Source organism: Pteropus vampyrus, unplaced genomic scaffold (genome assembly GCF_000151845.1).
Source record: "Pteropus vampyrus isolate Shadow unplaced genomic scaffold, Pvam_2.0 Scaffold15, whole genome shotgun sequence".
NCBI lineage: Eukaryota > Metazoa > Chordata > Mammalia > Chiroptera > Pteropodidae > Pteropus > Pteropus vampyrus.
Window position 1 is genome coordinate 2630791 of NW_011888796.1, and position 27638 is coordinate 2658428.

The window sequence follows — 27638 nt, forward strand, 5'->3', positions numbered from 1 at the left end:
TAGGAAATAAATTTAGTATATGGATAATTATTGAAAGATCCCATACACAAGGAACAAAAGTGCATAATATATGATATGAAAAGGCAACTGAAGCAAAGACGACAAATGATTTAGAAAAAACTTTATTCCTAAATAAAGAGAAAAATGTGGAGTTGTATAAAAAAGCAGAAAGGATGGGTGGTAGTGAGTTTAAAAGTCAGTTTAGGAGTAAACTGGACTGGACCACTAAATAGCAAAGCGTTTTTCTAAGTTTGTTTGGACAATGTGCAGGCAATACTTTTCTTGGAAATAAAATCTGATCGGGGTTACAAGACAACAGGGGAACAATGTCAGTGACTTATCAGATGCAGAGAAGTATAAAGAAGGCAATATGGGCCCATCAGCAAGTTGTAAGGCTGAGTACATAGGAGATGAATGCAATATCTCAAATTAGTTAATGGGGCAGCCATGTACAGCAAAGAGAGGAGGCAGGAGTCAAGCAAACTCAGTCAGCAGTCCAACTTAGTGGCACGAGGCAAGTAGAAATAGGTAGCAGAAGTGCTAAACAATCTGCACCTACTTATACTATTACAGGCATAGACTGGGCAGGGCAGGATCAGGCAGGCAGATGGCATAGGCCTGTGGTATAGGAGTATGGTAGGAGAGCTGATAGACAATGGTAGGCAGTTTAAAATGCTAAAATTGCAGATGGATATGGCAGTACTAGGCCATATGCTGATGGACAAAGCACCAGAGACTGAAGAATACAAATCAATCAGCAGATGAGTAAAGTGGGGCGAAAAAGTAGAGGAAAAAAATCAAAGGTAGTCAAAGCAGGAAGATAGAATAGCAGAAAAGCAATGACAGATCATCAGAAGCAGTTGGGTAGGGTAGTGAAAAGCTGTCAGCAGGGGAACAAAACACCATTCAGGAAAAAATGAGACTGAGAGTGAAGCCGTCTCCTGAATTTGGCGTCTTCCATCTAGGAAACACCGAAAAACTGCATATGAGAATCCACAAGAGAATAGCGCACAAATGGAAATAGCAGATGGATCTGAACTCTATTGCCCAGGGATACAGAATGGCCCTAGAACACAGATACATAACAATCCACAAGAAAATTAAACAGATGGGAAAAATAGGTCCAAGCATTTTTTATAATGAAAAAAAATAAATAAATAAAACCAAAACACTAAAAATCATTAATCTGGAAATGATTGGCTGGGATTGAAGTCTTCGCTTACCCCTTTCTGGAGCCCACAAAATGGGAATGTTGGGAATTTCTGCAGCAGAAAAACAGAAGAGAAAAGGGATTTCTGACTCCCAGTTTGAGGAAAGCAGGTCAAATTTAGTGCTGTATGAACTGGTTCAGGGAAATAAGAACCAGCCTGAACCTTCTCCCTTCCTGGGAAAGGTTTACGAAGCCCTCACACCATCATTTCCCACAACCTCCCCTTTCACACTTACCTCCAGTGCAAACAGTTTCCAGCAAGGAGGTATTTGGGAAAATTCACTCCCATATTTACACCATAGCAAAATTTGAGGATGCCCAACTAATAGTATTTCCTGTGTAGGTCAAGTTTCTGCTTCAGTGGGATCCCTTCTACCCTTTGTGCATGAGCAAAGGAGATAAGTTACTTACTAGAAACTACCTACCTTTTTGAAATTGGATGAGAAAGGAAGCAGGGACAGTGATACCAATAAATAAATAGTAATACTAGCAAATACCTTGGTGATCTCATCAATTGTCATGGATTTTAATTCCATTAAGATGTTGATAACTCTAAAAAACATCTCTAGTTCAGACTTCTCTGAACTCCAGATGCATATATCTAACTGCCAATTTAACATCTCTGCTTAGATATCGTAAAGACAGTTCAAGTTTCCATGACCAAAGTAAAACTCTTGATCTCCCTCCTCAAATCTACTTTCCCACAATCTTCTCCATTTCAGTAAATGGCAACTCCATTCTTGCAATTGCCCAAGTCAAAATACTGGGTCTTATATGTGACTTTTCTCTTTCTCTTATTCCACCTGTTACCTCTACCTTCAAAATACATCAATAATATATTTCTCACTACCTCCACCTCTATCACTAATCTAAGTCACTATTATTTTTCACTTAGATTATATCAATAGTCTCCTTAACGGTTTCCCTGTTAAAACATGTAAGATCATACCAGAGCTCTGCTCCAAACTCTCCATTATACTAAGAGTGGCGTACAGGTTCTACTTGATCCATGGCTTGCTCCTTCTCCTCCTCTAGGCGTCTGTTCAAATGTCACCTTATCAATGAAAGCTTCCTTGATGGCCTTATTTAAAATTACAATCCTCTTTCCTGCCTACACAACCTATCCACCTTCCCTAATTTATTTTTATCCATAGTATTTATCATTTATAATATTACACATTTTACTTGTTTACTTATATTTGTATTACCCCACTGAAATGTAAACTCCATTGAGGTAGGAACTTCTGACTTCTTTGTTCATTGCTATATCCCCAATATCTTGAACAGTGTCTGGCATATATACAGTAGGCATTCAGGACATATTTGAGTCTGTGAAGTGTTAATTTCTTGTGGGATATCTCCTTTCTCTGTCTTAAATTCTCAGAGTATCCTTCTGAAAGCTCACATACTGTGAGTTTTTGATTAACAAAGTAGATGCTAGTACATTACAGAATAGGAATGTCCTAAATAGGGCCTGGTAAACCATAGCTAAAGGGACAAATCCTGCCTGCCGCCTGTTTTATTGCATGGTTTGCAATCTAATAGTGATCTTTACGTTTTTTAATAATTGAAAAAATCAAAAGAAAAATAATATTTCATGATGTGAAAATTTTATGAAATCAAATTTCAGTGTCTATAAATAAAGTTTTATTGAGACACAGCAAAGCCCATTCATTTATATTGTCTTATGGTGGTTTTTGTACTACAGGGCTGGTGGCAGACGTGAGTAGTTATAATAGATACTATGTAGTCAACAAGCCTAAAATATTTACTATCTAGACCTCTAAAGAATAAGTTTGCTGACCCCTGCCCTAAGGTCTTTTTTTGTTTAGAAGGCAAAGAGTAATAACTAAAGTTTGAACAAAGATAAACTAGAGCATTATTGTAAATACTGTTGCTCTTGTTGCTCAAGATATGCCTATGAGGGAAGGTGCACTTATACTAGGGTTTGCTTTCAATATTATATTAAAGCAGCTGCCTCATTTATCTAGATATTATTTAATAGTGATGGTGATATTCATTCATCTATCTATCACACAGAGCAACCTCATATTAAGGGACAGGGTACAGTATAGGTACGTCTTGAAAATGGCAAAAAGAGAGGAAATGAGAAAGGAAAGTAAAGAGGGCCCATAAATAGAATTCATATCAAAGTATCACATAATAAACCAAGTCTCTAAATACTCTGTTTAACAATAATCGGAAATTGGCATCATATGAACCTCTTTTGAACCTTACCAATTGGTTATACTACAGGGACCTTGAGATAATAGCAATCTCCTATACGACATAGTCCTGAATTAGAACAAGCAAGAGACACATATAAGATTCTATTATATTTACCCAATATTCAAAACTAACAGCTACCTTCTCCTTGGTTCAAATGCCTACATTTTGTGAAAGTGTTTTAAAGATTTGCAAAATCTTATGCAAAATCACCTCCTAATCAAAGCTAACTTATATTCTCAGTATACAAATTTTATCCTGAGAAATATTACATGAAAGGATATTATAGCATATGCTGCAATCAAATATGGAAAGGAGTGAGGGGGAAAACACACTTAAATCGTCTTGATGATATCTATCACTATAATGCCATCTTCAATCTTCGAAGAGTAGAAAAATTTATTTCCTCTTATATCAATCGGTCCTTCCAATACAATCAACTGCTTCTTCTGCAATGTTGCCTTTGACCTCTGGTCTCTCTCTCTATGTGAGTGTGTCTCTCTCAGTGAAACTGACAACAGACTCCATACTTCCAATAGCTTTACTGCTTTTTTCTTCTCAGCATCTTTTGAAGAAATGGCTTCTTCCTGTAAATTCTCATCTGTGTGCCTGTCATTAATAATTACCTGAAATGGTTACTCCTTCCATTGAACATTTGTCCTCCATTCTTAATAGCAGCCATGGTCTTTCCAAGTCCCAATATCAGGAAATAATACTTGTAAAATTATTAGAATAATTCCAAGTAGTTTATTTTGGTATCTGAATCTACTTTCTGATTCCCCCTCAGTTTCCTTTTTTTGGCAGGCAATAACATAGTTACAAATATTCTGCCCTACTAATACAGCGATATTATTCTAAAGAGCTCAGAGGATTTAACAGATATAAATCCATTTGTTGTCATTTTATTACATTTTGTGTGAAAAGCAACCTTACATCCATTTTATAGATGGAGATCTAACATAGAAAGATGAGTACATATTTTTGATTTCAGACAATAATTAAGGAATATCCTGAATCTTCATTCTTGCACCTATATCTCTAGATAAATATACTTTTAGCACTTGTACTTGCAAAGTATTTAATGATATTTAGTTGTCAATGTCTTAGCATATATTTTATAAAACTAAAGTATCCTGATATGCCAACCTCTGTTCAGTTTATGAGAGTAGGCTTACAAGGGTGAGCTGAAAAAGTAATTTCAAGATTTTATCACTCTGACAGATTCAAGGTAAAAATCAATCTTTAACATGTTATCCTTGTTTCTTTTTATTTTTCCTACAACTATACTATTGTATATTTCAGGTCCTATCTTGCTTGATTTTTTTCCTCAGAGGAAAATTCTTTTAATATTTATTCAACCATTATCTACTTATTTATAAGCTAAAGGTCTTTCTATTTATATTGCAGGTAATAATGGCAAATATTTATGTAGCAAATAAATATCGCTTTTAGTGTTTTACTTACATTTACTCACATAATATAACTACTCTATGAGGTAAGTAGTCTTAGTCTCTCCATTTTATACACAAGAAAACTGAGGTATAGGAAGTTAGGTAAAGTTGTGTAAGGTCACACACTAGTAACAAATGGATCTAGTATTCAAACCCAAGTAGTCTATGCTCTTAATCACTATATTATGCTGCCTCATAAGTAGTTAAATGGGCAACACTACTTTTCGAGTAAGAGCATGACATAGAATTTATCATAATAAGTACATTTGTATGTTTATTGGTATGATCTCTCTTCCCCAGAGGGGCCCTCCAAAATCTGGTATGGTGTAGGCATACAATTAAGAAATATACTTAAGGGAAAATGAAGATATCATTTTATTTATGGGTTCTTCATATACAAAAATTTTGTTTTTGCCTTATGCTAAAAATTCCAAAATTCTGACCTTGAGGAACAATGTGCTTTTTCCCTCTGTAGTGTGGCTACGTGGAATAGGAGCCATTCAACATAAGTTTTAAATGCAATGTCACTTATTGCCCTAATTACTTCATCTAAGTGGTTAATTTTATACCTGTAACTTTTCCACTGGTACAATCATACTAAGGAGCTTCTCTTTTTAATGCATAAATAAAACAGAGAGTGAATATCTTGGAAAGTCTGTGGATGGTGGAAAAAAATAAGTGCAAAAATAATAAAAAAGTGGACCTAAGGGGAAAATGTAATATTTATCTTCAAATATTAGAAGTGCTGTCATGTAAAAGAGGAATTGCTTTTTTTATTGTGCATTGCAAAGGGCAGATTAGTACCACTGAGTAGAAATTATAAGGCATCAAGTTTCAGTTGGATTTTTCAACAGAGTTGTACAAGCACAAACTCTCAGAAGAAGTAGTAATTGTGATGTTCAGGCAAAGGTTGGGAATGAAGAAAAGCGAGCTAAGACTATGAACAGTGGTCTTTGAATTCTTCTCAAACTCATGATTTCTCTATTATTATATAGTTTGTAATTGTATATAAAACAGTAAGCTAACTCAAGATTCAACACTGACAAAATCTATGGTATGAAAATATTCCTTGTCTTGATTGTAAGATTTGTATTAACTAAAAAGGCTCCCAAACAACAAATCAACAAAATTGTAACTTGGTACTTCACTGCAGTTTAAATTTTACATATAAATAATGGTATAAATAGTCACTAGGTTGCAGATTATAACAGGACTTAAAAAATATCAAACAGGGCATACAAATAATCTTCAAAAAGAATGACGTTAGTCCAATTTGGGAGTGTACTGATATGCAAACTTTTGAATAAATGCCAATTCTCAAAAAGGTCTATTTTTAGAGAGCCTCGATGGCATGACTTTACTGTGTCTACTGGTTGATAGTAGACTTCTGAATTCTGGCTTCCAAGGAATCTCTGAATAATAACAGTTGCTGTTTTTCATCTCTACAGATGGTACTACTCTAGCTGTTCTAAGAAAGAGATTAAAATAACATAGGTCTAGTTTTTCCATCCTTCTATGTAAAGTGAATCCTCTCTCTAGCCAGGAAGATTTTCTTAATTTTATCTTTTTCTGTAGCTTAATATACATTTTCCCTTCTTTCTTACTCCTATCATAATGCCCTCTTCTCTCCTAATCTGAATCTTGTTTTTCTCCTTCAATTACAGCTTAAATTCTACTTGCATAAAAATTTCCCTGATGACGTAGCACTCTCTTAATCTTTCCCTTTAAAGAAATCTTTTGGTCTGAATTTGCTGAACATTTCTGGTACTAGGTTTATACTGTCTTGATTTGTCAAATGACTATTTTAGGAGTACACGTACTTTAACATTTGCTCAATAAAGCCCAAGGTGCTTGATAAATACTTGTTACTGGAACAAAGACTATAAATGTTTTTAGCAAGTGGGAAGGTCCTAAGCATGCCTATGCTTTGTGTCATAAATTGCTTTTCGACGGACAATGCAAAATAATTATAAACACCAACATAAAGTGGACTATTACTAAAAAGCTACCGTGAATATCACATATCTTAACTGTTTTGAGCCATATTGCAAGAATTTTAAATTACAGAGGAACTAGAGACCTAAAACAAACTAATAGGTTCAGGTAAGATATCAGGAGGTTCTTAATGCAACTGCACTAATAATCCACATTTCTCATATAGATTATAGAAATTCTTACTATTGTTCTTTTGCCCCATGCTTTAACATAGTACTGGGGAAATGCTGCTTACATCTTTATTTTTTTAGATATTTTCACCATGTATGTTAGTAGCTAACAACAGATACCAGAAATACAATGGTTAATAGCAGAAATATTTAAGATTGTCATGTCTAATTAGAGGTAATAGGTAATATTAATTAGATGAGGAAGTAAAGAAAAACTGAATATTTACCGACCATCTACGAAGGTGAAAGTGCCAGGCATTATACTAGATCCTTTACATACATTTTGTCACTAGCTTAGATAACTTTGGGTCAATTAATTGATCTGTTTCTCAGTATCTCCATCTTTAAAATAGACATATCAATAGTACCTGCCTTATATAATTGTTTTGAAGACTAAAAGAATTAACATATACTTAAAACAGAACCTGACACATAGTAAGTGCTGTATAGTGTTACGGTTATTGGCTATGTTTATTCTTTCAATTATTAGAAAAAACAACCTTGAGAGATAGGCATTAGCTAATTTAGCAGATGAGAAAACTGAATTTTGAATAGATTGATTTGCCTTAATTTCATAGTCAGTGGTAGAGTTGGGATTCAAATTCAGGTCGGTCTGACTCTATAGTTTTAGAGTTTCCACTCTATCATATTACATCACAATATGTTTAGACAAAAATAAGACATAAAGACATATTTCCCATGTCCAGGACTATTTCATAAAAATTATAGAAAGGGCTCCTTAAAATGGCATAAAATATAACCTTATCTGACCATAGAGGAGTGGTATATTTTATTCAATCTAGCTTAAAATATTTCAAGCATAAGGGTTTCTTGTATTCTGCTTTGTTATTGATTTCATGTTTTTGAGTTATCCTAATTATACAGAATAATTTTAAGATACTCAATCCTAGCTCAATATGGTTACTTTTAGCTTTACCATGTATAACAGGTATTTTATTTTAGTCCAAACAATCCTAGAACTATAAAATAAATATTCATAGAGTTCTAGAGTACATGATAGGCTGTCAGGGAAGTAATCAATGTTTTCTAGAGAAAACTGATATATATGAAAACAACTATAAAATTTAAATGATCTATGTTAGAGATCAAATTTTCTTTCAAAAACAGAAATTATTAAACATGGTGTTTCTGCTATGCTTCTGCTATAATGTAGTAGAATTTTTCTGATTGTTAATGTCAAGTGTTAACTTTTAGATGAAGCTGTTAAATGTCAATTTTCACTGATTTTCACAAGAGTTACAAATTGAAAATCATTAACATATAGTCAGTAACTTAGGTCAATTATGTCTCCTTCCTTTTACTTACACAGTGTTCTTCTTTTTGAAGCATTATAATGTTAGAAAGAATAATGGTTAATGACTGAATAAAATGATAACTGACTTACAGTACACTCACATCTAAAATTATGAAACATAAACTTTAACAAATTGATTATAAATCAATTTTATAAATAACTTTTTCTGTGCTTTTGTATTTTTTTGGAAAAAAAATTCCTAATAACTTAAGTGGAAACAATTTGTAGAAAGGCTTAGATAGTAATCCCTTCAAAGAAACGTAAATATTATGGGCTATTAACAGAACATAGCTTCTGGAATTCATCATCTTTCCCTAGAAATTTATCCTTTGTACCAGACTTTGAGTATTCTACCTTTTTCACATTAGCCATTTTGTCAGATGCCTCTTCACTTCCATAATGAACCATAAGAACTGTTTTAAGTGAATATCCCTTATATAAAATTTAGTTTCCTGAAATTTTTGCTATTCCTCCTTTTGCTTGATTATTTCATAATGACCATTTATATCAGGATACTTTTGTTAGGAGGTATTACTAAGAATCACAGTTTGAAAAATTTTTAAGAGTGAGATTTTACTTAACGTATAATAAAGTTATTAATTTGACCAATTTAAAAAGTTCAAAATTTTATATATTATTTAAAATAAGAAACTTTTATTTTTGCTATGCTATATTGTCTGTTGAGACAATGGGCGATATCTTTCATTATGGCAGAAAAGTGGTGGTTTTTCGCATCTTCTAAAATTACAAAATTTAAGAAATGAAACCCAACATCATTTCAGATTACTAAAGAACAAAGGTTAAAAAAAAAAGTAAATAAAAAGTGTGAGTAAAGATAACTTACTGTCATCCAACGGACCAGGGGTTGGCAAACTTTTTCTGCAAAAAGTCAGATGGTAAAATATTTTAGGCTTTGCAGACAATATGGTTTTGGCTGCAATTATTCAACTCTGCCTTTGTAGCCACAGGCAATATGTAAATGAATTACTGTGGCTGTATTCAGATAAAACTTCCTCTACAGACACTGAAACTTGAATTTCAAATAATTTCATGTGTCATAAAATATACTCCTTTTGAATTTTTTCAGCCACTTAAAAATACAAAATCCATTTGTGGCTCACTAGCAATGTGAAAAAAGATGACAGTCTGGATTTGGCCGACAGGACATAATTTGCCAACCCCTGTGACAGAATAAGAGTTTTCTGAAGATAGGAACCACACCTTATTCATTTTTTAACTCAAGTAACCAGAATGGCATTGGATATATATTAAAGATTAAAAATACAAAACTGATGAATGAATGAGTGGATGAGACCTAGAATGTATGCTAGGCTTTTATTTAACTCTTTTAATTCATGGTCAAAATAATACATTAGCAGACAACCCTTTATTCTGGTATAGCCTAGTACTCTAAAAGTACTGAAAGTTATTTTTAACTTATAAATATTAAATGGTTTTAATATTTTCTAATTTATTGTAACATATTATTAAACATTTCTTTGTAATTGCATAGATGTTAATGCTCCTTAATCTTTTAGTCTCTTCTAGAATTTATATCTAAAGGGTTTACACTTCACCTCAATTATGTTCTTAATTATACTTTTACTTTTTAAGAACAACAAAAGTAAGGTTAATACCTATTTTGGAAATACATCATTTCTAAGTGATAATGGGATAAGAAGAGATAATACTTAGTAAAGCAATGAGTTCTTATGTTCTATAGAATATTATACTTACTAGCATTTCACCAATGCCAACAGATTATCTAACCTTTTTATAAGATCAGAGAAAATGCAATCTATTTTTAAAAAACAAAACTTTTCAAATCTAAATAAAACTGTAAAAAGTTTGAAGAGTGTGAACTATTATGCTATTATATGTAAGCTGACCATGGGATGAATTATATAATTCTAAGACACAAGTTCTAAAAATAGAAACAACTTCATAATTTAACAAAGTCAATTCTGATTTATTAGTTCCTACAATTCTGCCTTATTCCTATAAAATATGTAAACAGGATACACTTTTCAAAACTTGCTATTCCTTTGTTTTTTCTCTTTTAAGTAGACCTGGGAAGAAATCTATTAAACTTTTCTTTGTTTCTAGGGTTTACACCCATTGATAATTTTAGAATGCTTTATTTCACTCATTTGAGTTGTCATTTCCTTTTTATTTTTTTCTAACATATTCATCCCACAAACAACTGTTCTTTCTGATAGTAGATCAAACTAATTATTGGAAATTACACACTGTAAAATATTAGTACATTAAGTGAGAAGTTTTATATTTTACTTTTATTGTTAATATTTGTGTTTTCTATTAATAACTTCTAAATTTATTTAAAAATATTTTCAACCCTAAGTTGTATATAGGTAAATGTGGTCTAGAAATAGTTTCCTCTCTTTCTTAAGCACAACTGTCTAAGACACACAAATTAAAGACAAATAACTATATTATTACACGCTCAAAATTATATTTCTGGGTTCCTAGCTGACATTCAGTGTTGTTTTTAGATGTTACAAGAATTGCGACTATTTAAGGGTGTAGAGAAAATGAGAAATTAGTAAAATTATTTTAGGGTGGCCCTACATTGCTTTTATGTTTATTTAATTTTTCAAAAGCTTATCAGTTCTATGAACTTTTGCTATAGACAATACCATATGTATTTATATGTGAGATATAAAGTGAATCTTTTAAAGATCAATAATTCACAATCAAGTAAATCACCTGTTTTCAAAAATAGATATTAGAGAAGATATTTATGTATATTTTTCAATCATTAAAAAAACCTCATACAATTTTAGCCAGTTAGTTGTTACAGGTATATATGAATGTAAGAATATAAGAGCAATTCTAAGGTTTTCAGGTAACTGAACATAATCATCTAAGAATAAAGAGCTCAATTTCTGATATAATGAAACATACAAGGTCATGGAAAGAGAGCCAGAATTCAAAGTTATGAATTTTCAACCTAGCATTATTTACTTGAAACTCCACAGAATACAAAATACTAATTTTGTGATGTAAATTATTTCCCCACAATTAAAAATAATATTGCTATCTGGTTATGAATGAATTCTATGGCAACTTTTTAAATACTTTCCAGATATAAAAATAAGTAATATTATGAAAATACCAAACCATCACAAAAAAAATAGCAATACATAAATATAATTTAATTTACTTCAAAAACTTAACACAACACCCAACTCCAAAAATCAATGTCTTCACATATGCAGGCAATTTTCTTACAAAACAAAAACAAAACACAAACACATCTTTACAGCAGATGGCTTCCCTCCAATTGTACTTTTTCAAGTTACTCTCACAGTTTAAAAGAAATGTAAAAATTGGCCAAAAGACCATTTCCCGTAGGACCCAGAAACTAAATAAGTTATGTAAGGATGACTTCTGTTTTAAGGAGTTGAAGTTAACAATTTCTCAATACAACTCTTCTGATTAATTTAAAATCAAAACCATTTTATTTGTAAGCCTAATTATAATAATATCCAAAAAAATTTCTGTCATAATTTTTACATAGAATAGAAAACATTTTACAACTTGTTTTAAAAATCTGCATTTTCATATACTAGAACAGTGGTTCTCGAAGTCTGGAAGTATGTTCTATGGGCCAGCAACATCTGTATCACCTGGGACTTTGTTAGAAATACAAATTCTTAGCACCGATTGCAGATTTTACTGAATCAGAAATTGTGCGTTGAGGCCCAGCAATCTGTTTTAACAAGCCCTCTGACTGTGGTACAGGTTAAAGTCTGAAAAGGACAGTAATTACTTAAAAGGTGCAGAACAAAAGTATCTTTCTGTTAATAAGATAGTAGATACAATAGCATACTGATTTGAAAACAGAAGGACATAGTTCACAATAAATTGACATTTGGCCAAGAAACATGTTTTTGAGAGGTAAAGGAAACAATGTCACAAGTGGTAATATAAGTTTGCATATGACTCTGAAAGTGGCACCTGGTTTATAGCTTCCTTAAAAAGAAAGGCTTTTCCCCTGTATCAATGAGCACTTTCCCTAATTTCTCCCCTTGTGCAAAGGCTGAAGTGATTCTTGTGGCATGAAGCCTAGACATTAATTCTGCTTTTTGACTTATTAAATGCTGCATTTAAATTTGCATTTAAAACTATGGAATATAGAACCCTTTCTCATCAAAAGGACTGGAAAACTGGTATAAATATTCTACTGCCTCCACAATGCAATGTGAGAGGGGGTTGGGCAGCTCCATCCTCCCCACCAGCATCCTGGTATGCCACAAAGCTCCGCGTTTCTCAGTACTTCAGATAAAGGCATTAACAAACAAGCTACAGCCAAGCATCACTAATTTCAATGCTATCTAAATAAAAACACTTTTATTTAAAAAAAAAAAAATTATGTTGCAGTCATCCTACTGTGTTTTGAGACCAGAGACAAGGGTATCTTAAGAAAAGAGAAATCAGGTACATTTTGAATTATACTAACAAAGCACATCAGCCCGGATGCCACACTAAGATTTCCTCATATTATGTCATTTCTAGTTTAAGTCCAAAGAAAAAAAGTCAAGAAACATTTTTTTAGATAATTGTTTTTCCACAGCAAATTTTTCACATTCTTAGAATTACAAGTTTCCTGTTCTGCCTAGCGGAATTACAAAAATAAAATAAACATATTAAAAAGAATTAAAAATAACATGAGTAGCTTACTCCTTGAATATGAGAAAGGCATATTCTATCTCACCTCTGGAGTGACATCTCGTGGTGCGAACCCTGTTCCTCCAGTTGTTAATATCAAATTAAGTTCCTTTTCATCACACCAATCTATCAGGGTTTCCTGAAAGAAAACAGTAAAATGTCACATGTGGAAGGACTTTCCTGCTTGTTCAAAACATCTACTTACTCAAATACTTCATATACAGTGTTACAGATTTTTTCAACAATCAACATGAAAATTTTGAAGCACAATTCATGCAACAATTCCACTGTTGATCAAAACACACTAGTTTTGGGTATTTATTCTACTCATTATTGAAAATGAGGATGCATCAAATTCTTGAAAGTAAATGAAACACCGGAAATCCCACAAATAGTTTATAATTAATGTTTGTTATATACTTATATGGCATATCTGAAGTTCTTTTCAACCATTCAAAATATATTCAGATTAAAAAAACTGAATACTATCTAAGAGTTAATTATATGATCTCATTATTAAAAACTATACCAAACTTGGCAGGTAACTATTCATACTTCAATTTTATATTTAAAGAAACAGACTCATTCACTTTTTTCATTAATAGATTCTGAGAGATCAAGAAACTAACTGGCTCATAGGTTCACAAACTAAAAGTAGGAAGAATTAGGATTCAAACCAGATCTGTGGGATCCTCAACATATATGTTCCCCTATATTCTGCCTGTGACTGAGTCAATATTTTCTGCTAAGTTTCAAGTTGTTTAAGAAACTTTTACATTTTTTTGAGAATTTATTTTACATGGTTGCCTTAAAAGAAAGGAATAAGTAATTGTTTAAATATTTTTCCACAGCAACACTATACACAGAAATTAGAATTATATAACATAAAATTTTAGAGTTGGTAGAAACATTAGAAGACTTGCCTCTTCATTTTCCAGGTAAGACAAGCAAAGTACAAAAGGGTTAAATACTCTACTCAAAGTTATCCATTTGTGTGTAAAGCAGAACTAAGATCTCTCTCTCTGCTTATATTATTGATAATTCTATTCATGCAATACTACAAATTTAGCCATTTATTAAAAAGAACTATTAAGTGCTCATTTAAGTTGTAATCAAATACTTGCTTTAGTATTATATAATTTCATTATCTTCTTACAATTCAGGTTCAAAATTTATTAATACAATTATATTATTTATGCTGATAACTAGATGTTAAACACACATAGTAGGCTAATATCTAGATGTAAAACACAATGCCCTCAGTTCTCAAATTCATCCGTGACACAAAATGTAGGGTAATTAGTTAGAAGGACAAATTCAAGATCTAAAAGTGATTTTTTTCCCCTATCCTTGCACATTTTTATGTCATCCTAGTATCACAGGAATGGAAAGACCAAGGCTCCACAAGAAGGGGATTTTCCTTCTGCTAGGATTAATGGCAACAAACTATTTTTAAGACATAAACTGTAGTCTATTGAGAAACTGACTGAAGAACTTGCATCCCTGATATAGTTATAATTTTGTTCTGAGGGAAGCTTACATACACAACACAAAATCAAAGAGCATTACAATAAAGGTTATTATAAGGTGTTTTCGCAAACCAAACTTAAAAATTCCCATTGTCTTATGCTCCTATTTAAAAGGTAGAAAAGTGTAAATACTCATTATTCTAAACGGTTATTATTTCTAGTCTATAAAAAAATAAGTTGATATCACAACTTAGCAATGAGATTCACTGACCTTGTCATCCCACTAATGGATTCTAGAACCCTTTAGATTTCTTTGCAATATTCCTAAGTACCCCAGTACTAGGGTATCTGTGTCACAGTTTTCTCATCTCTGACCACACTCCATTTACATCAGATCTTGATAAAAAATGATATGACACTAAAGTATCAACAAAATGCCTATTATTAATTATTAATTGTCAATTTTCAATATTGTCAATACCAAGAGGGCATTCAAACTTTTCAAATTTCAAGATACTAATAATGAGTTAAAATAGTCACTTTATACTGAAGAATGCCACTATTTGGCAATAGACAATACTTCCTTATAACATAATTCATTCAGTGATTAAGTAAACATTTACTGAGTACCTATAACATGTATTAGGTGTTAAGTCAAAAATAAATAAATAAATAAATAAATAAATAAATAAATAAATAAATAAATGAATGAAAGACGGACCCTGGTTTCAAAGAGCTCACAGTCAAGTAATGGTTCTCAGCTTTGATTATACACTGAGATTATTTCTGGAGCTTGAAAAAATACTGATGCTTGGGTGCCATCTCTGGGGTGCGACCTGGGAATTGGAATTTTTAAAAGCTTCCCAGGGTAATTTAAAAAATGCAGCCAAGCAATTGACAACTACTAGTCTAAAGTGACAACTTGTTCAGTTACCTGAAGTTGAATTTCATAGATTACTCAAAATAGATGGGCCCACAAAGATAGTTACAGGTTAAGATAGTTGCATCATAGGAATATACTAGTTTTCCTATTCTCAGGATGCATAACTGGTAACACTGACACTACAGACTTCTTTCATTTAAGTAATATTTGATATCTTGAGCTCAATTAAGGATTGTTCAAATACTTGGGAAATAATAGTTTGTTGTCCAAAGTAGTTGTGTGATGTGCAATAGTTTTTCATCCAAGCAAAAATTTTAGTTAGGCTCTGGATTTTTAAGACAAAATAGCAATCCTATTATTCACTCAGTTGGTTTCCAAAACATAAGGATTCTTCCTTAACTACGAATATAATATATAATACAAGTATTCTAGGCACCTAGTAGTCAAATAATTATTTAACAAGAAAATATTTCAGGGCATGCTTTCATTCAAGTACTTCATTAGATAACAGGGATACAAAGATGCGTAAGGCACAGTCCTCTGTCTCAAGTCGAGTAGAGGAGCTGAGTCGACCGCTGTCTAGAACATTTCTACTAAAAGTATGATCTGAAGACATACAGCATTTGTATCACCTAGGAGCTTGTTAGAAATACAGAATCTCAGGTCCTATCCCAGACCTAGTGAATCAGAATCTGCATTTTTAAAAAGAATCCTCAAGGTGACATGTATACACATTAAACTGCACTAAATAACGCTATGTACCATTCTAGATAATGAGTCTATTTTTCTATCATGTTAAATCACCTGAAAGCAATTTATCTGTGACAATTTCTTCTGTACCTGTAAGATCCCTTTCATTCTGAGAGATATCTTAATATTTGGCTGCCTCTACCAGACAGGGTGTCATTGAGATTTCTGCATGACCCACCTTTATGAAAAATTCCTCTGTACCTGTTACAAAACTGAGGTTTAAGGCACTTTCTATTTTAATGATTACTTTTCCCTTATGTTGAAGGTATTCCTTTAAAAATTTATTGCCTTGAGCTTCCAGGTGAGCATAGTGGAATGAAGTCATACCATAGAAGCCTTCCCCCACCTCCCGCCCCGCCCCATCATCTTACAAAAGTGAATAAAAAAAGAGTAAAAACTAGAGGAACAAAACACCACCAGGCAACAATCGAATAAGAAAAAAAGATTCGTGTCATAAATCTCAAAAGTTGGATGGTCAAGGACAGAACTTAAGTATCTTTGAGAAGCATAGTGCAGCATAGTGAGGCTCCTAATGCTGCTTTGGCTCCCAAAGAAATCAGATGGTGAATCAAAATCCTAAAAATTCTCACTAATACCTTTGAATCAAGAGAGACACAAACTGAAAGAGACTCCTTATCTTTTTCATCTGCTGAGCAACTGCTGTGTGAAACAGATGAAACAAGGGACTGACTCTCTGTGATAAAGATAAAGGTTCCATGAATAAATGCACACTGAATTGGGAAACTAATCTGAAACCTAATGATACCCCCACATAACAACGATTTAAACCCTTATCTAGATAGATAAGTATTGAATATTTAATAAAATCTCAGAGAAAAGCAGAACACTCCAACAAAGATAAATATATTGTCTCTGGTTTCTTACTTTCTCCATTTTTCCTCTGTACAAGTCTGTCCAGATCTGATATAATTCGGGCTGACTTTATCTTTCTTCTTTCATGAATGCAATCGTTTGTGAAATAAGCTCAGTTTGAGGATATTTTTCAATCACATATATTTTTTTCTATAATCATATATTAAATTTTTTTAAGGTAAGCAGAGGGTAGGTGGAAGGAAATATAACAGTGCTCATATTCTTATCTTTCATAGCAGGGATTCAATCAATTCTGTCCAAGGTTTTAAAAGGTAGTTAAAAATGACTGTAACCTATTAAAGATTTTCCTATTTTTTTTTAACTTTAGAGAGAGTTCTGTGTAGCACATCTCTTGTAACATGCTTTTTATTCACTTTTTCTTTTGTTTAAATGAAATAAAATGCTATTCTGTATTATCTTTAGAGAATTATTGTATAGCTATGTTTTTCTCTCAATCAAACATCCATCCATTCTTAAATCAATAAGCATAAAAAGATATTGGGATGTTTTACAACTAATCTTAACAATGGTTATTTCTGGGTAATTAGATTTGAAATATATTTTATGTTTTCCTTCCTTTTCTTTTGCATTTTGGGAATTCTTTATAATTTGCATGTATTATTAAAAAATAAAGGGATTTTAAAAATTAAATTTCCTTTTTCTTCATTCTGATAGTCAGCACTTTAATGTCTCATTTTCTCATTTTCAGCCAGCTCAGAAAAAAAAAAAAATTAGACTCTACAACTATGCAGTTACTACTGTGGTAGATTAAAAATGGCTACACATTCTTTATAAACTCTCTTGTTGAAAGGTGAAGTCTATTTTTTTCTACAACCTCTGCACCTTGGCTGGGCTTGTGACTTTGACCAACAGAATGGCGCAGAAGTCATGGAGTGTGAGTTCTGAAATCTAGGTCTCAAAAGGCCTCACAGCTTCTGCCTTCACTCTTTTAGTAAACTTCTATCATCATGAAAGGAAGCCCAGGCTAAATTATGGAATGATGAGAGACCATGTGGAGAGAAAGACCTAGCAGAACAGATAGTACCAATGCCCCGGACATTTAACTGAGGTCATCTTAGATTCTGCAGCCCCAGTTGAGCTGACAAATGAGTGACCTCAGGTTGAGACCAGAAGAAGATATACCCAGCTGAGCCCAGCAAGCCTACAGATTTGTGAGAAATAAAAAATTACTATTGTTTTAAGACACTAGGTTATGTAGTTTTTAACGCAACAATACAACTACTTTCTTAGTTAGCATCTTTGCAGCCTCCTTTTTTTTTTTTGGCTATTTCCACTTTGTATTTGGTTAGTCATAAGTTTACATATCCTTTATAATAAACTTCAAAATAGTTTTGAAAGTAAATCAGACATGAGTTACATTTAAATAAATTGACATAAAGTCTCAACATGATCATATCATTTAATCATTGAGTTTAAGAAACATTCCATTGCTTAGTATGTACCAGAAAAATATGAGAATGGAAAAAAAAAGGCATGACAAATATCCTTGATGTCAGAGGTATGAATAAATTAATATAACATGGTACATCAATAGGTCATGGATAGTCCTATGAAAGATATATGCATTTACGAACATATAACATTTTCCTTACCATGATCACTACATGGTAAAAACCATCACTACAGAGATTTTTAGCAATATTATTCTCTTGCACAAGAGTAGAAAACCCAATAAGGAGAAAAATGGGACAGTAATAGAGTTAAGAGAAAGTAAGTTTAGACAGGCCATAATTCTTTACATCTACCTGGAGTCTCATACTCATCCGTTATCACAGATTTTTTTCTTTCCCTACATTGGTAGAAAATGAATTATGCTGACTTTTTCTATATAAAATCATTTGAGAAATGTCATACTTTTCTTTGGTCTATTATAGAGTTCTAACATAATCACCTAATATATTCCTATCTATATAATGAGGCAGTTTTAGGGTCATCTCTGTAAAGTCTCCTCTGACTCCTCCAGACAATTTGTTCCCTGCCATTCCTTTGGAATAGCGCTTTTCATATTTTACTGGAATTTACTTGTTTACATATCTCCTCCTAAGAAGAGTCTCCAAAATTTTGATCATGCATCTCTGTAAGTGAAATAATTTCTGAAAGTTATCTCCATATACCACCGGACTAAAACATTTAGCATATCACACTTAAATAGAAACTTTAAAAGATGAGACGAAGATGACATATTTAAAATAATTTTACATTTTATTTTACTAATTGTACAAAAATGTTTTTCTCACTAATATTCTTATAAGAGCAATGTGATGCATTATTTTAAAAAATCTTGGTTTGATATTTTGTGATATAGTAATTACAAAGTAAAAGACAATTTTAAAAGATGGGCTAAAATGGAAAAAGTACATCAGCCATACCTACTAAATCATTGTATGACATTCATTTTTCAATCTCATCCACCAAATATGCAAAAACTCTTTGCAATGGGGCTTGTAAATTTCCCTCTTTCATGATATTATCTTTACAAAATACTTGAAAGATGTTACTTTACAAATATTTTTAACAAATGGTTCAAAATCCACTAAAACTCTTCAAATGGAAGATTTTAAAATGGATTAAAATTTTGTTTTAGGTTTTTAGTGCGCAGTTATTTTTAAAAATGACACAAATATCATTTCCACTAACAAAATAACAAAATGCAAATAATTTTAATTATTCAAGTAGCTTAACTGAAAAGAGTGTTTTTATATTTTAGAAAAATTTTCCTAAGTTCTTCTTTCATGTCTTTTTTTCCTAAGTTGCTGCCTGAATTAATTTAACATTTCATTTATTTGTCTAGGCAGATTCTCCTATTCCTTGTCCATTAGTCTCATCTGTATTCATGTATTATTTGGACTAGAAATCTCTCTCTCTCTGATTCTTTTTGGCTTTGTCACTCTAATTCCAAAGTTCTTTAAAATTAACATTCTAAAAATATGTTTTCCAAAAACCTTACAAAAAATAACTTTTATTTACTGGAGAAAGCATCAGCACATTTTCTCAATATTTGTTAATGTGTTGAAGTTTTCACTAGGTTTTCAAAAAGGAAATGCAAACAATAGCTATCATGTACTAGACTAAAGCACATAGCAAGTTATTACTTAAGTGAGAAGTATAAGAGATATTTGAGAAGTTGTAAAGACACAGAGTAAGCAAGTGTCTTTATCCAAGGAGTATTCATGTATTATTTTTCATACATTCATATTTTCCATTGGAATGTATATAAACATTGTACACATTTATAAAATATATTTTAAAGTATATCTGTGTGTTTGTATTTTTAATCCTTAGGATATCTCTCACTCAGAGAACATCTGAAAGCTAAGATTTTGTTGCTTTCAATTATTTGTTATTCTCTCACACACACAAAAAATGTCAACCCAGGGTGTGATTTTAGGCTAACTGTACTTTTCTCCCTCCAAGAAAATAAGGCTGTTCTTTTATTTAAGTGATCTGATACTTAATCTGTGAACCAATTTCAGTTTAATTCTATTCATTTAAATGCTAATGTAATTTTCAAATACTGTATGTACTACTTACACAGATATTTTAAATAAGGTGACTGATGAAGTTCTATTCATTGTTGATCTTAATTAATGCAAGACCCTGTAGTGATTGTGACAAATGGTGTGGACAACAGATTACTATTATTTATGATGATCCTTTTTTCATATTTTATTAATGTCTTTTATCAATATGATTTTCTCGACCTTTACTAGATATTAATCCTCTCACTGCTGAAAGAAACAGAAATGAGTAGATGCCTAATTATCCGAATATAATTAATTTGTGCTTGGGAATCTCCAGTGTATTGTTCTGAATTAGGGTAACTGGGGTTCACATTCTGCTATCACAATAGTATGGGAACACTTTACTGTGACAAGGATTTAGTAACTCAATGCCTTCACAGAATACCAAGGATTTGCCCTAATGATGGATTCTCACTGGTGCAAGTAAAGAACCTGGCAGAGTACTCAGCACACAGTTAATTGCTGAATAAATGGTTACTTTTGTTATTTTCAACATTATTTGTGATGGGTTTATACAAAGTGTGAGATTCTCCACAACATTAATCACATCAGAAGACCCAAGTAGAATCAGGGTTCATAATAATCCTTTTATCACTAACTCTGAAAGGCCAAAAATTGAAATGTAATTTTTTAAAAGGGAAGATAAACTTTAAAACAGAATAATCAAGTGATTTATACAGCTAAATGGATTTAAGAGGTATGTCTTTTGACCTTTTTTATCCTATTTTCCCTAAGGCCTTCCCTGAGCTTAAGAGCCAGATCTTATGCATATTTGTACTCTTCAGTGATCTTAATATAATAGGTTGCTTAAATAAAATGGTGATGATTCTAATGACATAAAGTTTGTTCTAAGATAAACTGGACCTCTGAAGAGGACTTTGGAATAAATCATTAAAACCATTTACTATAATAGTAAATCAAACACATTATCTCAAGATCACTCTTAATAGAATCCTTAGGAAATCTACCCAATATAAAAAATGCAATTTAAGGCTTTCTCCAATCAGGAAAGTATTTGCTACCTAGGTAAAGTGGATGGTTGAAATATGGAAAATGAACAAACAAAATCTCTCATTGAAATACTTATTAGAATTCTAGAATTAGTTGTTCTGTATCAAAGCAGAAAAAAAAAAAAGGAGCCATAACACCACCAGTTTGAGAGTAATTCAATATTAGGTATTCAGTATAAACTAAAAGGGCTTTTAAAACAGGAGAGAGAACAATTTATCTCTTTAGTATACTAAATTTAGTCCTCGGAGTTGTTAAACACAACTGAGAAACAACACTTACACATTGAACACACCAGTAAAATCTTCAGGTTTTGCTCATTTTGTGTGTGTGTGCATGTGTACGTGTTACCTGTAACACCGTTCCTTTCCTACTATAGATAACATATAGGTTTCTTTGGTTTTTAAAACTAGATTGGCTACAGTGTGGTCCACTGCTAAAGAACTCATCAAGAAAGGACAAATCTGCTCATCCTGTGAGACAATGGCTAAAGTATTTATTATCATTTCACAAAGATATCATATTAAATAAATGTATGTGACCAGCTTGATAATACCCAACTTATGATCTAAAAGTTCAGTAAGCCTTTTCTGAATTCCAGATCAATGTAGGTAATAGAAATATTAAAACATGCTGCTTCTAAGGTTGACCCTTTGGAATAACACTTGTGGATTTGTTTAGCTATTAAAGATATTACAAGATCTAAGAGAAAAGGGGATGATAAAATCTCCTTTGACCTTTAGCCTTAATATTCTGAAATCTCAATGGAAAACAGTCAATACAAATTCTTGCTTCAGGAAACTATAATCTTGGAAGTTAGTCTTTTAAATTATTAATTAAAGGTCATTATAGGTTTATATTATATTTGTTCCATGAATTGTATTTTCCTGAAGAGTACACTGCCCATACTTCTATGAGGCAATAGTAAGTAATATCAGAATGAACAGTTGGGACGCTAAGAAGACAAACACAGATGTTTATTAGAATATGGTTATATTTTTGCTATCACTATTGGAACTCTTTCCATTCATGATCTGCTATTTATATGCTTTACCAACATATTTTGTTCTTCTACAGAGATTTGTTCAATCAGTAGCAGTAGATAATAAAACTCTGGTATCTGGATTCCCAGCACTTTACCCATTTTACCATAATTACAGAGGGTTCTTTTCTTGTTTTACATTATTTCTCTCTTTGTGCCTACTTCTTTATATCAACTTTCTCACTTAAAAACTCCTGATTCTTTTATTCAAGTCAGGCTATTTTACTACAGCAAAGGTCTATGCTCTTTTATGGCCCATGGTTTACATTTCTTGCAAAATCATACTCCAAAATATATGTCTATGAGAATTTTTTGGAGGGACTGGGGTCAAGATATCTGAAATTTCCAAAAGATTATGTATAACTGCTCTAGCAGGCCACATGATATAATCGCACACATTCAGGCAGTATTGAAATATCAGTAAATCTAGTAAAGGTGAATATGCATCCAGATTATACAATTTAGTATTTCTTGGCTATTTTATTATTTCCTGACCCTAGGACATCCTGATTGGTCTCAAATACATTAAGACCAGGAATTATAACTAGCTATATATATTTACAGTCTATATTATTACTTATCAATCCTTTAACCTTTTCCATTTTGTCACTATTTACCCCATCCCATGGATTAAGCTTACTTAAAACATTTTGTATACCTGTGTGAGACCATAATCTTTTTTTAGAAAAAGGTTTATTGAGATATATTTCACATATCATAAAGTCATCTATTTACAGTATATAGTTCAGTGGTCTTTAGCATACTCAAAGGGTTATATAACCATCACCACAATCCAACTTTAGAACTTTTCAACACTCCTAAAGGAAACTTGGTAAACATTAGCAGTTATTCTTCCTCTTATTGAGAGGGCCCAGGCAACCACAAATTTAGTTTGCCTCGATGGACTGGCCTATTCTAGGCATTCACAAAACTGGAATAAAACCACATGTGGTCTTTTGTGATTGGCTTCTTTTCCTTAGCATAAGGTTTTTAAGGTTCATACATGTTGTAGCATTTATTAATATATCATTCTATTTATTTCAAAATTTTTTGTGTGGTAAAAAAATATTTATATAAAACTTGCCATCTTACCCATTTTTAAGTGTACAGTTCAGTAGCATTAATTATCTTCACAATGTAGTAGCAACTGTTACCACTATCTATTTTCAAAATATTTTCATTACCCTAAACAAATGATCATTCTTGATTCAATGTTTGCTTGGTTGCTATAAATCTTCGTTTTCTGAAACAGAGTTCTGAAAAAGTTGGTTCTAAGAGTTTCTGTTTGTTTTGTAGTGTATCTGTGGAGTGATGGGAGCTTGGAGCTTTAAAACTACTATTTTACTGCTTATTATTAATTTTAAATCAATATGCTATATTACATAAAAAACGTGTCAAGGTAAACAGTGCATTATCTTTAGTATGGTCTCTACTCATACCCAAAGATGATTTTTCATAGTAAGAAGCCTGAATATTTTCCAATTTTTCCTTTATCCTACCCATAATTTCAGTATAGTTCTACTAATAAATACCCAAACTTTCCAAATACAAATATCTAGGTATGAATTTTATTGGTTCAAAAAATGCAACATGCTTTGAAGTTTTATTTAATAATTCTATATATTTATTTCATGATTTCATTGCCATCAATCTTAAACTGGCTCATGTGGGACGCTGAATTTAAAGATAAAAAGATACTTTAAAAATACTTTTCAGCTATTTATTTTGCAGTTCTAAATTTTTCATTTGGTTGTTAAAAATTGTTTCTACTTTTCTGCTAAGATTTCATATCTCTTCATTCATTATAAGCATGTTTTTCTTTACTCCTTGAGCCTGGTTGTAGTAGCTGCTTCAAAAATGTTAATTCCAATAGCTGGGTCATCTTGGAGTTACTATCAGTTGATTATCTTTTTTCTTAAGATGAATAATTTTGGACTGTATCCTGGACATGGTGAGTGATATGCTGAAGAGACACTAGAGTTGGGTATATTATTCTGAAGAATGATTTATTTTTATTTTAGTAAGCTGATGACTTGGGTTGACTCAATTCAATTCTATTAGCTGGGCTCCTTGCAGTTTACCCAGCACATTCATGGTTCGAAGGACAGCCAGAGATCCAGAAAGCTTATTTACAAAATCTGAGGTTCCCCTCTTTGGCTCTCTCCCTTCCTGGATTTCCCTCTTCACTTTAAAGCAATTGTGGTTGCCCCAAACTCTGTTCTTCGGGCAAGAAAGTCTGAAAGTTTGAGTTGCCAGGTAGGCCAGTCTGGGGCCTACTCTCAGGCTAAAAGTTATAAAAATGAGATACTCAACGAGTGCCTTCTTCCAAATGCTGAATTCTGCTTGCTTTTGGTCATTCTCCACTGCTTTCAGATAATATGGTTTGTTTGGTCCAGAGTTTATAATTGTTATTGTAATAACAGAAGCTTCTGATCAAAGCTATTGAGGTATACTGGAATATAGCTTCCTCTCAAAGCCATATAAATATCTATCATTTTATTTATCAATAAAATTTAGTACCCCCTCTATGAGTCTAGCATTTCAAACCATTCTATTCTTTGCTATTGAATAAGCAATATGGAAAAAAATGAGTGAAAGAAGTTTGATTAAATGTATCATCTGTTAAACAATTATAAACTAGGTTTTAGAAATGACAGTTGGTCAGAAAAAAATGTTCTGTATTTTACACTGTTCTTATTTTTTGTTCCACTTTTAATTTTTTGGCCCCAAATGACAACAGTCTTAGTGATTTTTATGATTCTAAAAATATGTCCTTATTAAAAAGACAAAAATAATTCAAAGAACTGAAAATCACCAAAATTTTATCAGAGATAACTTATTTTAAACTTTTGTTAATTATCCTTACATAAAAATTTTCATACATAAATAAACATACACATATACAAACAGATGCACACAAATGGGTGTTTTTAACTTCCTTTTTCAATTCAACAATGTCATAAATAAGTTCAGTACAATGGTTTTTTAAATTCTACATAAGTCTGCATATTTTAATTTTAAAACACTACTAATAAACATTTATCCCGCTTTTGGTTTTTCACATCTATAAACATTATTTACCTCTTATAAATTTTTTGTGAGGCACTAAGGAAAACGAAGAGGTAATGGAAATGGAACAGGCTTAGCAGCAAGACATCTGGGTACCCAATCCAATTCTAGTTGACTTACTAGCTTTGTGTCCATAGGCAAATTACTGAAATTCTTTAAATAACATACAATGAGTAGGAAATAGAAGAATTTCTGTCATAATTATATCACCTTCTCTCAAACATCAATGATAAACTTCTGACAAAGTTTTGTATATGATGTGGCTTTTCCTTTGACTATTTTCTAGGCTGAATACTGCTAGAAAATTAACTGGGCCTGATAACATATATTAAGCAATTAATTTAATTCTACTTAAAAACCTTAACAAAACCCATCTGGAAACATTTTTATTCGCTGATAGTTAGCTTTATGTGGAATATAAAAGGTCTAGTTTCCAATAACTTTTATAGTAATCACTGTCACTATGGTTTAGTTTTCCATTAGAATATCAGTGGTAAAAAATCTTTAAGATGTTACAGTATAATTTATATGTCCATTAGTAAAGAATAGAAGAGGAAATTCATTTTAGTAAGGCTAAAGAAAGCATAGTATTCTGGTGGAATTTTAGCCAAGACTTCTGTGTCACGATATTATGTAATAATTAGTAAGAGAAACAAAAGAATACTGATCTATCTATAGGCAGCAAAAAATAGCAGAAAGACAAGTAGGCTTCAACTATCCTTTCAAAGACAGCCAAGAACTGTTCTCTTTACCAGATCAGATTGTTCTGACGTTGAAAGGAAAATTACCTACTCCACATTGTACAATGGTAATGTTAAGTTCTGAATTTTTTAAAAAGGGGACTAAGTAATCAGAAATACAGTAGAGAGAAAACCTGTACCTGTTTGATATTTCTAATACTTGAAATATATGTATTTTTTCTATCATTCCTCTGGGATGCTCTTACTCTAAGGAGATGACATAGAAAAAGGGGCTCTCAATTAAGTGAACAGTTCCAGAAAAGAAAAGAGATGAAAACAACCAACAGTCAACAAACTAGCCAAAACCACAAAATTATTTGATTGGAGTGAATAAATGTTTAGTTATAGGATCTTACTTGTATGCCTTAAAGACCCTCAACATTCATTATTCCCCCAAAATATGATTCTTCTTTTGAATTCTTTATCTTAAAGATTGACAAGATCTTCTATGAAGTTGTCTAAACTAAAATCCTGGATTAATCTTTATTTCTATTCTATTTGAATCATGTCACATAGCTATCATTTACTGTGTGCTTATCATGTACCAAGTACTATGTTAAGTACTTTACAAACATTTTAGCCTCACAACAATAACAGTAGGTTTTACAATCCAACAAAGGTATTTTAGGAAAACAAAGAGTGCTTAAGATAAACAATCAAATTAAGGTACAGAGCCTGTTTTATTAATGACTGAGCTGTATCTCTCATACTTTGCTGTTGCCGCTGACATGAACCTTGCCTTTATCATTCTTCATCTAGATTGGTATAAAGCATCCCAAGTGTTCTTATACCTCTCTATACCTCCTTCCAATTCATTTTGATAAGGACACTGACTTCTCCGAAATAAATCTGAAAATGTCTTTGCTTCAAAATCTTTAGAAGCGTCCCTCCTTAAAACATACAAATCATTTAATTGAGTCAACCTAACTTTCAGCCTCATCTCCTCCAATTATTCTTATTAATACCTTGACTTTAGCCAAACTTGCACTTCTCAGAAACAGTTTTTATTCATCTTTGGTGTTTTTGTTCACATTATTTTTGCTTTAGAAGCCCTTCTCATTATATTCTCCACAAAGAATTCCTTGATTCTCTAGCCAGAGTTAGTCACTGTCTCTCCTCTGTGCTATAAAAAATTTTATATATATATTTAATATAGAAATTACATTTTATAATGAAATAAGATTGCCTCTTGCACTAGACATT

At 31.9% G+C, this 27638-nt stretch overlaps 1 protein-coding gene across 9 annotated transcripts in view; it reads right to left on the reverse strand.

Moving 5' to 3' along the window:
- Positions 1-27638, reverse strand: part of GPHN (gephyrin) — a 404083-nt gene that overhangs the window by 239174 nt on the left and 137271 nt on the right. For all 9 annotated transcript variants that reach the window (XM_011384213.2, XM_011384195.2, XM_011384203.2 and 6 more), the window contains one exon: positions 13106-13198. In XM_011384213.2, the coding sequence (XP_011382515.1) occupies positions 13106-13198 (93 nt within the window). The remainder of the gene's footprint in view (positions 1-13105; positions 13199-27638) is intronic.